Raw genomic sequence first — 16,546 nt, 5'->3', positions numbered from 1 at the left:
GTGCCACCGGGGACATCGCCGACGTCTCCACAAAAGAGCCCTGCAAATACACCTACACCACTCTGCAGTGATACAATGGGTGTCATCAGTTGTGGGTCTTCATTGTGATCCTCAGGAAAGGGCATTATTGCACAAACCAGACAAGATTCGCAAAGACGTGGCAGTAGTGGTGTCAATATAATATGTAATGTGAGTTGGTCAGAAATTCAATATAAGTAAAAACCATGACGAACCCTCAAACACCCTTGTGCATCCCCTTCATGCTCATGACACGTTTGCCTTACGCTGCCTACTGCACATATGTGATGCATGCCCTGTGGCTGCAGCACAGGTAGTGGCAGGTTGAGTGAGGCTGACCGTGAAAGAGATGCATGAGAGGGTGAGTATGAGATAGAGCCATGAGATTGTATGAGGATTGGGTTGAGTGGTAGTGGCGGGATGAGTACTGGCGAGGTGAGTAAGTGCAGGTAAGATGAGGATGAGGTTTGAGTGGGTGTGAGGGGTGATGTGACAGAGTAGTGTTGGCAGTGCAGAAGGAGATGTGGGGTGGGGGCGGTGATGTGGCAGATGGAGTGTTGGGGAATGAGTAAGTGTACTCACTTTGGCTGACCTACTTAGGTCATTGGAGCAGGTGACCTCCTCTGCCACCTCGAGCCAGGCCTTCCTGGTGGCAGAGGCAGGCCGCTTCCTCCCGCCCGCCGGGGGGAAGATCTCTGTCCTCCCCCTCCTCCTCACCCCATCTAATGATACCTGGAGTGAGGCATCATTAACCTGGGAGCAGCCTTCCCCCTGGGCTGCTCCATGCTGTAATTTTTCCTATTTGTTGCAGCATCTGTCAGTGGAGGACTACCCCTTTAAATAGAGCTCCTCCAGCTGACAGAGCTTACTGCGCATGCGCAGCCCGCCCGACGCGCAGATCAGCAGTGGGGAACCCGGAAGACCAGGTAAGTGGATCCAATTAGGCTGCGATCGCGCGGGGGGCAGACTGATTTCACCGGGCGCGTTACCCACACACCCAATAGCCCCCCCGCCGCGAACCCGCAGCCCTTGTAACATCGAGCCCAAAGTTTTTGAGCAAGTACAGAGCCAGGGAAAGAGGCGGGGAGGGGAGGAAAGAACAAAAAGGAAAGGTCTGTGATGGGTTTAGGGCACCCTTCATGTTTCGGATCCACCCATGATTACAGATATCTCCATGATATTCAGCATTCCTTGAACCACTGCTCTCGCCGCTTCCTGAGATCCACACTCAAAGCCATGCATCGCCGCATGCATGCTCTCGACCTCTCTCTTCAGCAGCACCGACTCACTCTTTTTCAGAGTTGTCCTGGTCCATAGTTCCATTTCATCCTTCGCCTCATCCGGCGCTTTAACAAAAAACTTTTTCTCTTCCTTTCAGTGTCAAGGACCACAAGCTTCAACAACTCTTAGATACCAACAACCCTCTTGATCCTTCTTCCCCTTCACTCTCCTCTGACCTCATCTCTCCCTCCAATCTCACTCTTTGTCGTGTTTTCACTATCCCCCCTGACCTTCCCCTCTCTAACCCTGAACGATCAGTCCTCAGCAAAGGCCTTCCCTACAACCATCTGAGAACTCTGCATTCCTCTAAATCTGGCCTCTTATGCACCCCCCACTTCCTTTGCCCCATTATTGGCAGCTGTGCCTTCAGCCGTCTAGGCCCTAAGCTATGAATTCCCTCCCTAAATATCTTCGCCTCTTCACCTCTCCCTCCTCCTTTAAGACTGCTTAAAACTTACCTCTTCGACCAAGCTTTTGGTCATCTTCTGACCAATGTTTCCTTATTTGACTCAGATACCTTTTTGAGGGATGGCAAGGAAGTGATAAGGGAGCAGATGTGCTGACACCCTGAGAGGGGGCAACATGTACTGACCCCAGGTTTGACCCCAGAATCTACATGGCTGCTGTTTGAGGTTCCACCATAGCTGCAAAGATTGTAAATGTTAATTCCTTGTGAGGGCCTGGCTTAAGCATCCCTGGGTGTGGACACACTTTCCAAGGTAGACTCCATAGTGCCGATGCCCTGAGAGATGACATCTCACAGGCTGGAAACAGATTCCTCCACATTTTCAGCTATGATGGCGAAACTGCTTGGCAGGCCTTCCAGTACTTGATATAAGCAGGGCCCCTGAAGTCCACATCTTTGTCCTCCTCAGCAGAGCTGGGATAGCACCTCACCCTTCAGGGAGCTATCTCCCGCAGTTTCTCTGCCACCAGCAACTGCTGCTGCTCACTAGAGCTGGGTGTTTCATCACATGCAGATCCCTCTAACTCATTCTGTAACCCAGCCGGGAGTGTTAAGCTGGTACTTGAGAGTGATGGAGCGTGAGAATTTCCTCCTCTGAGGTATCTTCATCCATTGGTTGCGGCTGCTGAGAAGGACCTAGAGGAAAGAGAAAAGGAACAAGAGTGAGCATGGCACTGAGAGTCTGGAGAGTAGAAGATGACAGGCATCACAGTGCTGTAATCAAGCTGTGTGATTGTGCTTTTTTCAGAGGTTTATGGAAAGGTGCAAGTAATAGTCAAAGACCCTGTGCAGAGAAGTCTCTGGCCTCAAAATCTCCTATCCTCTGGTGTGGCCTCTGATTTCCAGTGTTTGCTGCTCCAGCTCAGAGAGATTCATGACATTGGCTGGCTTACCCCAATCTTACTCTGCTCCCTTGTGTTGTACGCAGTCTTGTCTTGCAGAGAGAGAGGATGAGAGTTAGTGAGTATCTCATGAAAAGGAGAGTGCAGATGTCCGGGGCTTGTGCTTGTTGTGTGGATGCGGAGAGGGAGAAGAAGCAAATTGGAATCAAGATGGGGAGATGTTGGATGAAAAGCAGTTGTGTGGAATGTGAAGTGAGGAAGGAGCCATGAGAGAAGTTGGTGATTGTGCAAAGACCATCAAATGAGAAGCTAATGGCTGCTGTGAAAGGAGCAAGGAAGAGGTGAGTTTGTGTTTGTAATGAGAATGAGGGGTGGTATAGTGAGTCTTTGTGTTGGGTGGTGAAGGATGTAATGGAGGGGAGGGAATTGTTGAGAGTGCTAGAGGAGGGGGAAAAGGATTGCTGCCATGTGTTATTGTGAGAGATGGAGAAATTAAGAGCTATACTCAACCTTGCTACTCTTGAGAGGTCATGGAAATGCTTCCTGCACTGCATCCAGGTCCTTGGGGTGATGCTCCTAAAGCTGACAATCACAGTACTCTTTCTCCATGGCTGGTGGACTTAGTGTTTTGGAATCCTCTTCCCACTGGCTGGAAAAAGAACATTCCTCCTCTTGACCTCTTTCAGTAGGATCTCCAGGGAGGCCTCAGAGAACCGGGAGGCTTGCCTGTGACTCATTTTGAAGATCCTTCTTCCTGCAGCAGTTCTATAGCAAGATCTTGTAGACAGAAATGCAACCTCACTTTAAGAGGCGCATTGCCACTTTAAATAGACGTCTGGCTGACCTGCCAGAAATTGCGCCCCGGAAGTGGGCAGATTTCTCAGGGTGTCAGCAAATTGGGTGGGACACCCGCATGTGCGATTCTAATTCGGTTCGGGAGTTAAAATACCCCGGGCCTGTTTTCTGGGGCAGCGAATGAGTTTCGAACTTACTCCATTACCCATCCTCCCAAAGCCCGCTTGGAGTTAGTATAGGCACCACGTTCCTCAAATTTTGAACAATGCCACAGGAAATCAATTAGTAATTTAAAAAAAACATTAGATCCATAGTAATGTGTACTTTTTAAATGAGGTAAAAATGTGCTTAGGTTGAAGGCTGCTCAAATAGTCCACATAATAGAAGCACAAAAATTCTGCTGAAGTACTATTGAAGTAGACACAAAAGAAAAATGTAACTGACTGAAACTAGATCAGGTTCATAAAGCTGCTAGATTGACCCTTTGATCTCATTGTATTGAGTGTTTCTGTTCATAGAGCGACACATTTTAGGTGGCAAAAAAGAAAAGCATACTCAGGGCAGATGATTAATAATGATCATACTAACAAACCACAGTTCCATATAAAAATTGAAATGAATGCCACATTACAATGCTGCAATCACAGTACAATGCTACATTATCTCTTGATTTAAAAATATTTTAAAAATTGAAATCATATCTTTGATCTCACAGAGTACATTAGTATTAATTTGCCAGTATTACTCCATTTCACTGCACAACATCATATTTTATTAGTGTAATGATGTACTGTATAATGACTCCACCAGTAGCTTATGGCAAAATTTCTTTTGAAATTCTTAAACTTTGTATCTTGTAGAGACAGGAATAATATTAAATTATATTAAAAAAAACAGAAAATGCTAGAAATACACAGCAACTTGACAAGTTCTGATGAAAAGTTACACGTGAAACATCAACCAATCGTTCTTTTTCATATGGTGATTGACTGTTGTATTTCTGCCATTTTCTGTTTTATTTTCAGTATTGTGTCCATTAAGTTCAGTATCATGATTTCCAGTATTTGCAGGTTCTTTTGACATTTTTAAATTCTCACATGTTTCAAACAAAGGAATATATTGTGAAGATGAGAAGTACCCATACAGTAATTGCTAATTGCTGTTTGCAGCTGTTGCAGGGAAAAGTGATGCCCAAGTACGAGAAATGGCATTCGGCAGAAAAGGGCAGTGGGCAAATGGATGGCGATGACATCCAGATCAGCGGAGACTGTGATGATGAGGATGACTGCATTGGCTCAGGAAATGGAGAAGTGAAAAAATCTTTCAAACCCTCTGAACGTGAGTCTTTCATAATGAACAAACTACTATTGGGCACCATCAACATCTTTAAAAAGTATGTTTGCAGGAAGGCCCATACAAATTATTAATGCTTCATTACCATTTAAGGTACCAAAAGTACTTCACTGTAAACAAAGTATGAATGTTCAAATTGATAGAGTTTGTGTGAATTCATGAAGTAAACCAAGAAAATGATATCAGCAGTTTTTTAGGTAGCAGAGCATCGTTATTAAGGTCTAGAAAATTGGAAATAGCAAACCATCTCCTAAAATGTTTTTGGTCCCTGGACACATCCATCTAGACCATTAAACGTTTTCTGTCTCTAAATGTAGAGATATATGATTGTGGATAACTGAGAATGTTGCTTGTAGGTTCACACTAACTGCTTGGTTGTATGCACATTTTAAAATGTTTTAAAATATATTTGTTTCAAGTAAAAGTACATCTACTTTGTGGAATGTTCCCGTGTAGAAGGAAGTTAGAAAAATGACATAATGCTAGTCTGATGTTGGGCAAAGTAGTCCTGTAGTTCCTTATGCTTAGCACCAAGGCTCCGTTCAGGCTGGAAGCTGATGTCTAAACAGCAACAGTTAGTAAAAGGGACATTGAGCAAGGAATAATCTAGCCCAGTACGTGACGGTGAAAGCATAAGATTGATAAAAATTGTATGCTTACCCCTAGGTAAAGACAACTTATGAATCAAAGATGTGATATTTAAGTCTTAAAACCTTCAAGTATTTGAAGCCCTGATTTACAACAAATGTAAATGGTTTATTTAAAATTACATAACAATATGCCTCAAATTTAATTTCAAATTTCATTCTGTGTGTGTAATTGGTATTCTGTTATATTTAAAATGCTGCAATTCTGTGTTTCATGTCTAATATGCAGAGATTGTAATTTATCTGTCATCTCACTCTAGCAGAACTGCTGTAAAATAATTATCTTGGGCTAAAGCCCCCAGTCACAGAGGGATTGATTTTGAACTAGGCTGTGGCTGCATAAAGTGAGTTGCAAGTGACTGTTGTGTTGCTTTACCCTGCTATATAATTAATCCACAAGCAAGAGATCTTCACCTCTGTCACAACAGAATTCTGAGTGCCTGAATGAGGATGTACAGGTAAGGTGTGGACAATTTTGGACAAGAATGTTTATTCTCCTAATGAATAGAGCACTGAGTTCAACCAAACATTTTTTTGCATTGAAAGAAACAGCTCTGCAACATTGTCATCAAAATTGTGTCACATCCATGTGATGTGATGGTACATTTCAACAACTTCTTCAGCACAATGGGTCGGAATTTGCTGTGAGCAGCAAATGAACAGCACCAGCTGTTCGTTAGACTTGCACTTGCCCATAGATTTTATACGGGATTTTGCACGGCAAGTTGCTATCAACGGGACAGCCAAATGGATTTTCATATTTAACTGGGCCTGTGTGGTCGCTGGAAGTTGCTGTCCGATTTGCGAATATGTAACGGTGAGCACTGTTAACCTCAACGTTATTTTCACAGCAAAATCCGTCCCAATATGTTTAGAAACAAATGAGAAAAACATTTCCAGAAAATTTTCCCTGAACATTGTGTCCCTTTTGAAAGACAAATACAGTGGTGACCAGAGTATGTGATAAGATTTACAAAAGAAGTAATTTAAATTCCAGAGCAGCTTCCTATTGATATCATGTAATGATGAATGGTCGTTGAATATTTCTGGTTGGGTCTATTTCCATTATGGGGCTTATGTAAACATTTGAAAGATGTAACATGTCTTTGATCTCCCGCGTGACCTCCACGATTTCCCTCCCTCCCTTCACGATGTCACTCCCTCCCTCCACGATCTCGCTCCCTCCCTCCACGATGTCACTCCCTCCTTCCACGATGTCATTCCCTCCCTCCACAATGTCCCTCCCTCCCTCCACGATGTCACTTCCTCCCTCCACGATGTCCCTCAGTCGCTCCACGATGTCCCTCACTCCACGATCTCCCTCCCTCCACAATCTCCCTCCCTCCACATCTCCCCCAACCCACAATCTCCCCCTTTGACCTCCATGACCTCCCCCAACCCACGATCTCCCTTCCTCCACGATGTCCCGCCCTCCACGATGTCCCTCTCTCCCTCCCTCCATGACGTCCCTCCCTCCCTCCACGTCTTCCCCGACCCACGATGTCCCCCAATCTCCATGATGTGCCCCCAACCTCCACAATCTCCCCCCTTGACCTCCACGATCTCCCCCAACCCACGATCTCCCTCCCTCCACGATGACCCTCCCTCCATCCATGTGTACCACCCTCCCTCCACGATGCCCCTCCCCCCTCCATATCTTCCCCCTGACCCACGTTCTCCCCCCGACCTCCACGATGTCCCCCCAACCTCCACAATCTCCCCCCTCCCTGAACGATCTCCTCCCAACCTCCACGATCTCTCCCTCCCTCCTCTCCACTGCCTGGTTGTGGCATACCAGCGCAGGCCTTCCCACCCGACAGCCAACCAGCCATTAAATTCAGCAGGACCTCCGCGTTACCCGGGTGTCCCAGCTGCTACGACCTCAACCCCCGCCTCCCACTAAATATCGGGGCCGTGATCTCTGGGTTGCTGGACCGTTTCTATAATCACTAGGCTACTATATCTAAGTGAAGTATCCCCCTCCCTCTTACATTAATGTCTGTCTCTTTTTTCAACATCCTCTGAGCTGCTGAAATGTAGATAAAAGTCAGGGGTTCATTCATCAGAGACAATCTCCAGCATGTGCACACATCGCTTTTCCTCTTACTGCCTTTCTTTACTTCATTACTCTCTTATTTCTTTTCATTTTCCATTTTTCTTTCCTTTCTTTTTTTAATCTTTTACCTATTTTTCTTTGTTTCAGCAACTGCTTTCTTGCAGCGTTTATACTCCTATGTGGGAAGACTGCGTAAGGGGGTGAGTGGGCATAGAAAAAAAAGCATGGAGAGATTGAGAGGAAACAGACTGTGGAAACAAACACACGAGGCATGATTTTAGCCTGGAAAAATGGATGGATTGGGGTTGGGGGGCCAGTGACAATTGCAAAAAAATTAAAACCCGCCTCCAACTCGCCCATTTCCGGTTTTCATGGGGGCGGGATGAGGGGCGGGCAACCAACCCGCTCTCGAGGCAGGTCGGGCATTGAAAGCTTTTATGGAGGCTGCGGGCCTCCATTTTCAAAACATTTTTGATTTTAGCCCCTGGGGGCTGGGATTCCCGGGCCTTCTACTTCACATCACTTGAGAGGAGGCTTGAAGGCCGAAACTGCAGGTGGGCCCGGAGGTGCAGGACTGCTTCCGCCAGGCCCAACAAGCCTACTTTGCAGCGACACCCTCCACAATCTCCGACCACCCCCTCCACAATCTCTGACCGTCCCCCCCACGATCTCCGCCCCACCCCACAATCTCCAACTCCCCCACGATCTCCAACCTCCCCCATCATCTCCGACCTCCCCCATGATCTCTGACCCCCCCCATGATCGCCGACCCCGTGATGACCTTCGACCCCAGCCCAATGAGTGACACCTCCCCGATGACTGTCCGCCTGATGACTTCCCCCCCCCCCCCCCCCCCCCCGCCAATCTAACACTTATCTGATCATGTCCTCTCCCTGGCTCTTCTCCTGTCCGACTGAGGCCAGCCTGTCAATCAGCCTGCGGGAAACCAGCAAATAAGGAAAAAATGATGTCCCTACGTCAAAATCGTAAGGACATCCGGGAAACCTGTACTTCTGGGTTTCCCGTCAGGAATTCCACCCCCCTCCTTGGGCTAAAATCATGCCCGTGTTTTGTGCTTGTTTCAAAGCCTAGCTGTGTGGTTGCATTGGGAATTGTATTCTCATTGGGGATGTTCCAGGGATTTCTGACTTCATGTTGTAAGTCCAGTGGCATGGTGGTTGCAGGAAATGTCATATCCTTGGCAGATGCTTCTGGGAATTGTTGTCCTGAACATCCAGTTGAGAGACATATGGACAACTCCAGCAAATGGACATTTGCACATAGCTGGTAGAGGGGCGGGGGGTGGGGGGGTGGGCGGAGGGGTGGTGGGGTGAATGTTGACAGAATGGCTCCTGGGAGTCCTTGTACTAAAAAAAAATGATGGCTTCCAAGAATTGTTGCCCTGGGATGTCAGTGGTTATATTTAATACAACTTTTGCCCATTTCTTTCCAGGAGAAGGGTGTACTTGGAGTGCAGAATTTTCTTAGGTAAAGCTGGGTGCATTGTGTGGCATGTAGAAGGGGGAAGGTGTAAACGGCGTTATAGGCCAAGTTTTTCCATACATTTGTGATTTTTTTTTTGTGAGTTTGTTGTGTGATCAATTTTATTTTTGAGGGCTTCATATTGGAACAGGTGAGAAATTGTTATGGTCACTGACCTTGCAGAATTGCTTGAATGTAACAGATGTAAAAATTAATATCGGTGAGCAAAGTTTTACAAATGATTAATGAAAGTAGAAAATAACCAATGACAAAGGAGATAAACAGAGAGACTTTAATCAATGAGGAATAAGAAAGTTAACACATTTGACACTTAGAGTCAATAGTCATGATGTGCACAACAGACAAAAAAATTATTATAAAGATTTGTAGCTCAAATATAATATAAGAATTGCTGTACTCTGAAAGAAAATGTAAACTCTTCCCCGCCCTATAAAAAATATGTTTCTGTTCAATTATTCAGTTATTCAATTCATTGCCCTTGGCAGAACTGTCTTGTCAGAGAAAATAGACAACTCATAAATTTCAGTCATCTAACATGCTATTCTTTTCCCTCTCATGTATTCTGTTTACTATTTGGTGACCAGTGGTATGAATTCCATGACAGCAGTGTGTATTCTGTGCAGAATTGTTGTAGAATTGGTTTATGCAAAATATTTGTCACAAACACCTTCCATGACCACGTCACAAAACAAAACACAGAAGTGAAAAGACATTTCAATGGCTGCTAGATTTGAACTGTATCCTGAGTGGGTTCAGAGATCCCAAATGTAAAAGGAGACAGAGAACTTTGGATGTGGTTTAAGTAGTTGAGACAAAACAAATGACACAACTGACAAATACTATAATGGAAGTACAATGATGAACTGAATTTGTGACTATTTATCTGGAGATATTTAATTTTAACAGTAAAATCCTTGGAACTATTTAAACTGTAGAGGCTCCTTTTAGTTTGAGATGTGCTATGCAATGTACGCTGCAGGTGACACTGCCCTTTTTTAATCCTTTGTTGTATTCTTCAAACTTGTTTGTGCAGTGTGTCTGAAAGAATAATTGCTTATACAGGAATGAAGATCGAATGCTGGAAATTGCCTTGGTGGAGTAGGTTAAAAGAATATTGCTTGACATTTGTATTCTGATTATCCACAAAAAATGTACAGGGCTCCACTGGGAATTCAATGACTCAAGTAATCGACAACTTCACTCTCACCTAGAGGGTTTTCTGTCAGTAACTCATTGGATAAGTTTCATCAGTTCTCTGCTGGGTAGTTGGAGCCTCCCACTGATCTCTACATCCCCCATGGAATGCAACATTTTACACTGAAGCACATGATTGTTTTTTGAAAAATAGATTATCTCTACTCATTTCCTCCCATTTTATGCATTCCCCATCCACCCCACAGCTCATTTGATTCTAGATGTCCCCTTCAAGCCAGGAGGATCATGGACTTTGCTCTGTTCTCCCATCACAACCTGTTTGATTGACACTCAGTGCTTGGGCTAACCAGAGGTATGGCTCAAGCAGTCTTGAGTTGGAGAATCTCAGTTCATCTTCCTCAGCAGAGAAGGAACCACAAACTTGAATTTTGTTGTTTCTAGTAGTTCTGCTCAGAATTGATCATTGTGGCCACTAATATGTTGATACCAGTACATTTTAGGAAAAGTCACATTTAAGTCAATAATGTTGTACCAATACATCTCTTCTTCCCCTCCAATTTTCTCCCCTCTACTCTTCTCCCCTCGTGCTAATATAAAGACATTAGGGAGAAGAATAACCCTGCCCACTCAGCGGAAACCAGGCAGGCAGGGTTAAAATTGACCGGGAAACTTACCTGCCAATGTATGGTTTCCTTCCTGCAGGGGGCATGAAAATGAGGCCTGGGCATTAAAATTGCTTGAGCCTCACACTGCCAAGGTCAGAAAGATTTGGCTCCCGCCCGCCTGATTCCCACTCTGGATTAAAATCGGGCCTAATGACTCATTGCACTCCCATGGATGCCAGGTGCACTCTGGTAGCTCTCACAAAGGGTCATTATTCAAGTTTGAGCCTAGACAGTGAGTGAGGGCAAGTTTTGACCGCAAGAGTATCATAGCTGAACTTGATACTGTCTTCCAGTAGGGGTGTAGGAACACTGACCAATATTTTTTCCCTCCCTAGTCTAATTGTACAGTATTAATTGCTGATCTGGCTGAGATCAACTAACTCGGTACAAATGGAAATTTAAAGCTGCAACTTTCCTGATGATTATGGCTCAGTTTGTCTTAGCCAGTTGAGTCATCAGGAACATCAGTGCACCTCTTGTGTCTTGTCCTTAATCTGTCGTCTCAAATTGCTGCCTCCTTTACCTCATCAGTTGTTACCTTGTAACCGTCACTAATTCGTTTTACTGCTTTATAGCACGTGTTCCTAAGGCACACCCTAAATTTATGAAAACAAAACCAGCAAATTTCCTGTTGCTTATTCATGGCAAGTCATATGATGTGCTATTGTATAATTATAGGAGCATATACTATGTACAAAATATTATTCTATCATTAAGGTGGATCCATGTTTAAAGTGGTCTGTTTCTTTAAGCCACAAAGTCTAATTGCTGTAACTCCTGAGATCAATTTGAGATGAATTGCTGTTGGTGAGAGAAATTTACAGATTGGTAGATACTTTTAAATTCTGGATCCAGGCCAGGAAAAAAAATCACATGAAATGACATCCTTTTTTTAATCTTTAATTTTATATATACTTTTGCAGTCTGAAATGTGACAGGTACTGTCAAAACTTATATGTCTACAATATCTTAAAATCCTAATGTGGATTGTGTGCTCCATTGAAAGTTGATAGGTAAACATTTCCTTTGGAATTTGTAATATTAAAATGTCAGCAGTTAGCATGATTCTCTGTCACGCTGTAGGTGGTGCCTTAATAGGATTTCCCATTTTAATCTGTGCAATGAGATGACATGGATCCCTGTCAAACCAACAGGTCCAACTATGCCACCAGCTGAGCTGTACAGTCTCCTTCTCCCCAAGTACAGCCAGGAACATGTGAATACTTTAGCCTCTCTGCTATCCTCAACCACTTTTCCTATGTTCAAGTAAGATTCATAAAACTATTTTTAATAGTACTTAACAATAACAACAACAGCTTGCATTTATATAGTACCTTTAACGTAGAAAAAAATCCCAAGATGCTTCTCAGGTGTAATCGGGAATAAATGAAGAGATACCAGGAGAGGCGGAGGGGCTTATAGAATCATAGAATCATACAAAGGTTACAGCATGGAAGGAGGCCATTCAGCCAATGGGTCTGCGTCGGCTCTATGCAAGAGCAATCCAGCTAGTCCCACTCCCCCGCCCTTTCCCTGTAGCCCTGCAATTTTTTTCCTTTCAAGTACTTATCCAGTTCCCTTTTGAAGGCTGTGATTGAATCTGCCTCCACCACCCCCTCAGGCAGTGCATTCCAGATCGTAACCACTCGCTGTGTAAAAAAGTTTTTCCTTAGACAGGGTATTCCAGAGTGTGGTGTCTAAGCAGCTGCAAGCATGGTCACCAAGATGGGGCAAAGGAGGATTAAGTAGAATTTTATTTATTCTACTTAATAAAATTTAAATATATTTTTAATAGATAATTTACAGCCTCCTTCCCCTCCCCCCACTGCTGTTTGTTTGTTTCGTCTTGGCCTGGTCCTTTCCTGACTCTGGCCACAGCCCTAATGTTTCCTGCTCATCTCAGTCCTGCCACCTCCAGCCTCAGACTTGCTGAATTTCTCATTACCGGGGTGACCCCAATGTTTCCCACTGCCTATGGCTTTGCTGTGGTTGCCAGCCCTTTTCTCCACTCTTGCAATGTCGTTTTCCTGTGGCCTCACTCCTCTGCTGGTTTTTCCATGGCCCAAACTTTCCTGCCCACGCTCAGCCACACTGTGGGCTGCCTGCCTCTAGCCCCACTCCATGCTTCTCGTTAAAATTTCAGCTTCGAGCTCCAGCTCCCCACTTCTGGCTGCTCAGAAAAAATGTTATAACTTTGGGACTGCTTCAATGCTGCTCCTTATAAATGAATACCCAATCTCCAACTAAGTTATCAAGTAAACGTAACCTACAATCTTAACATATGTGCATTAATGGCCTTATCTAGCCATAGATACATACATCCTTACAAATTTCATTTCCAATGCCCTTGTATAAGTTTATCCCCCAAATAACACTCCTATCCTTAAAATACCATTCCTCTGACTTACTGTGCACAAAACATAGGACAGTCATTAGTATAACTACATAGATTCCTGGGCTGAGTATTTTTGACAGTTCAACCGGGTATGGTAGCTCTGAAATTCACCCTGAAATTCCTTTGGAGGGGTTTTAGAGGCAGATTTAGAGCACGGCAGAACTTACACCCACCCCATAGATGTGCCTTTGACCCTGTCCCAAATTGCAGGGGTCAGGGATTCAGCATAGTGCAGGCAGGCGCCCACACCATTTTCACTGCTATTGGGCCGCCTGTCTTAGTGGAGAGAGGATAGGTTTTGCTATGGTACCTGTTGGCTGTCCAAGCCTAAGATGGTTGACAATTTTTCAAGTGCTCAGATTTTAAAGTTGCTGGTTTCCCAATGGCAGTCAATCACTCTGCGACCGGGTGCCATAGAGAAACTGGCCTTTGTCAATTTCAGTGGTCCCACTTCCACCAAGGTCTTGTCCTGACAAGCAACTGTGCCATTTCATGCAGTTGTACATTGCCTTGGAGGCAATTGAGACAGAACTGGCCAGAATTCCGAAGGATGACATCATCTCGCCAGTCCCACTTCTTTGACTTATGTCCACATAGAAGGGGGTGGAAGCAAAAAACTCTAGCCCCTGCTTCCAGTGGAAATTTGAAATTGATTTTAAAATAGGCCATGGAGATCCAGAATAACAGGGTCCCACCCCAAATTCCTCAGCAGTCCACCCAGATTACACCCAGAATAGAGGAGTTTTGGGGCTAGTATTAACATTTCAGCATTATGCTTTGTTGAAAACACTGACTGATGAAAGTCAACCAACAAGTTTGGCAACAGACAGCTCTCGGACTGCGACTCTCCACTTCCCAGTTAGCAGTGAAACATTCAACCGCTTGAGTCACCAGGCTACCCTGCATTTTCTGTGAATAGTTTCAAGTGGCTTCATGTTCAATAGACACTGACCTGCAGTTGCATTAAAATGTCACAACAGGTACTATTGAAATTATCAATGGGTTTAAGTAATTGAACTAGACAGTGATAGCAAATTATAGTCCACTTCATGAGAATAGTCTCAAAGCTAAACATTGCAGGTAGGTTGAAAAGCAAGATAAGAATTGTGCCTTTGTCATTTACTGACTGCAATGCAAGTCAGATCAAGTTTTCAAATATTCTTTAAGTGCTTGGTAAAGTTCCTAAGACATCATCAGCAGATGGTCTCTGTCTGGGTAAGAGGAGGTATTTGTGTTGACATCTTGCTGAATGCAGTGATTTTTTTAATGTTAGTTCTTGCGTATAAAGTAACACATTTTTGCACTTTGCCCTTGAAAGTTTCTCTATGTGATTATGCTTGTATGATTAGCCTAGCATCCTCATTTCTGCTGTTTACAGAATTCTTTAAAAAAAAATTAGAGCAATGTCTAAACTCTGAAGCTTTGATCAGCCTTCAAACTGTTGCACTTTGTACAATCCCAATCACCGGACTGTCATTGTGATGTAGAGTAGGTGAAAGCTCCACAGGAAAACAGTGACACTAACCTGTTTAAGTATGTTCTAATGACTTATTATATGCTCCTATAAACCTTTCCTCACCTTTGGATAACTTTTTGAAATTTATTACAAAATGACACATTTGTAGGAACATAGGAACAAAGGAACTGGAGTAGGCCATTCAGCCCCTCGTGCCTGCTCCGCCATTTGATAAGATCATGGCTGATCTGTGATCTTGTCTCTGAAATTCTTTAATTTCTTCATGTTGGTCAGAAAGGTATCAACGAAGCTGGACATTCCACCCATTCACAGTCAAAGGGTGGAAAATCTAGCCTTAATGTTAATGCATTGATCAGTTTACTATAAGTGTGACTTCTGTACTTTTTAATTCATTCATGGGATGTGGGCGTCGCTGGCAAGGCCAGCATTTATTACCCATCCCTAATTGCCCGTGAGAAGGTGATGGTGAGCCACCTTCTTGAACCACTGCAGTCCGTGTGGTGAAGGTTCTCCCACAATGCTGTTAGGTAGGGAGTTCCAGGATTTTGACCCAGCGACAATGAAGGAACGGCGATATATTTCCAAGTCAGGATGGTGTGTGACTTGAAGGAGAATGTGCATCTACCCAACAATGTGGAAAATTGCCCAGGTATGTCCTGTCCACAAAAAGCAGGACAAATCCAACCAGGCCAATTACCGCATCATCAGTCTACTGTCAATCATCAGCATGAACAAATAAAAAAAAAAGTGATGGAAGGTGTCGTCGACAGTGCTATCAAGTGGCACTTGTTTAATTATCCATCACCATTCATGACTGGATGTGGCAGGACTGCAGAGCTTTGATCTGATCTGTAGGTTGTGGGATCGCTTAGCTCTGTCCATAGCATGTTGCTTCCACTGTTTAGCATGCATGTCGTCCTGTGTTGTAGCTTCACCAGTTTGGCACCTCATTATTAGGCACACCTGATGCTACTCCCAGCATGCTCTTCTACACTCCTCATTGAACCAGGGTTGATCCCCTAGCTTGTTGGTAATGGTGGAGTGAAGGATATGCCAGGCCATGAGGTTGCAGATTGTGGTGGAATACAGTTCTGCTGATGCTGATGGCCCATGGTGCCTCATGGATGCCCAGTTTGAGCTGCGATATCTGTTCTGAATCTTTTTAGCACGGTGGTGTCCTCAGTGCAAAGATGGGACTTTGTCTCCACAAGGACTCTGCAGTGGTCACTCCTGTCAATACTGTCATGGATAGATGCATCTGCGACAGGTAGATTGGTGAGGATGAGGTCAAGTAAGTTGAATAAACGACTGACTTGTTTTGAGATGGCGAACGATTCTTGCCCTCATTTTATCAAGTCACATCAAGGTCTTTTTCTCACTGGTTGTTTTTCTTGTCTATTGATATTTGCAAAATAATGGCTAAGTAAGAGGCAAATACAATTAAATAATATAACATTATTTTAAAAGGTTAGGAGCAAAGCTCTGTAGTTTACACATGCCCTGTTCACCTTCAACTTTGTTTAACCAATTTCCTGCCTATCATATTTTGTAACTAAATATAATATAAATCATATTTTGTAACTATATTTTATATGAAATTAGGGATAGTATTAGATCCAAAGAGGAGACATATAAAATTGCCAGAAAAAGCGGCAAGCCTGAGGATTGGGAGCAGTTCAGAAATCAGCAAAGGAGGACAAAGAGATTGATTAAGAGGGGAAAAATAGAGTATGAGAGTAAACTGGCAAGGAACATAAAACTGACTGTAAAAGCTTGTATAAATATGTCAAGAGAAAAAAATTAGTGAAGACAAATGTAGGTCCCTTACAATCAGAAATGGGGGAAGTTATAACGGGGAACAAAGAAATGGCAGAACAATTAAACACATACTTT

At 43.9% G+C, this 16,546-nt stretch overlaps 1 protein-coding gene across 1 annotated transcript in view; it reads left to right on the top strand.

The window, feature by feature from the left end:
• gpc5a (glypican 5a) overlaps window positions 1–16,546 on the top strand; it is a 1,114,293-nt gene that overhangs the window by 742,079 nt on the left and 355,668 nt on the right. The window contains exon 7 of the mRNA XM_067986491.1: window positions 4,572–4,740. Coding sequence (XP_067842592.1) covers window positions 4,572–4,740 — 169 coding nt within the window. The remainder of the gene's footprint in view (window positions 1–4,571; window positions 4,741–16,546) is intronic.

Source organism: Heptranchias perlo, chromosome 6, assembly GCF_035084215.1.
Source record: "Heptranchias perlo isolate sHepPer1 chromosome 6, sHepPer1.hap1, whole genome shotgun sequence".
Taxonomy (NCBI): domain Eukaryota; kingdom Metazoa; phylum Chordata; class Chondrichthyes; order Hexanchiformes; family Hexanchidae; genus Heptranchias; species Heptranchias perlo.
The sequence above is the reverse complement of the archived record's forward strand: the minus strand, read 5'-3'. Positions and strand labels throughout refer to the sequence as shown.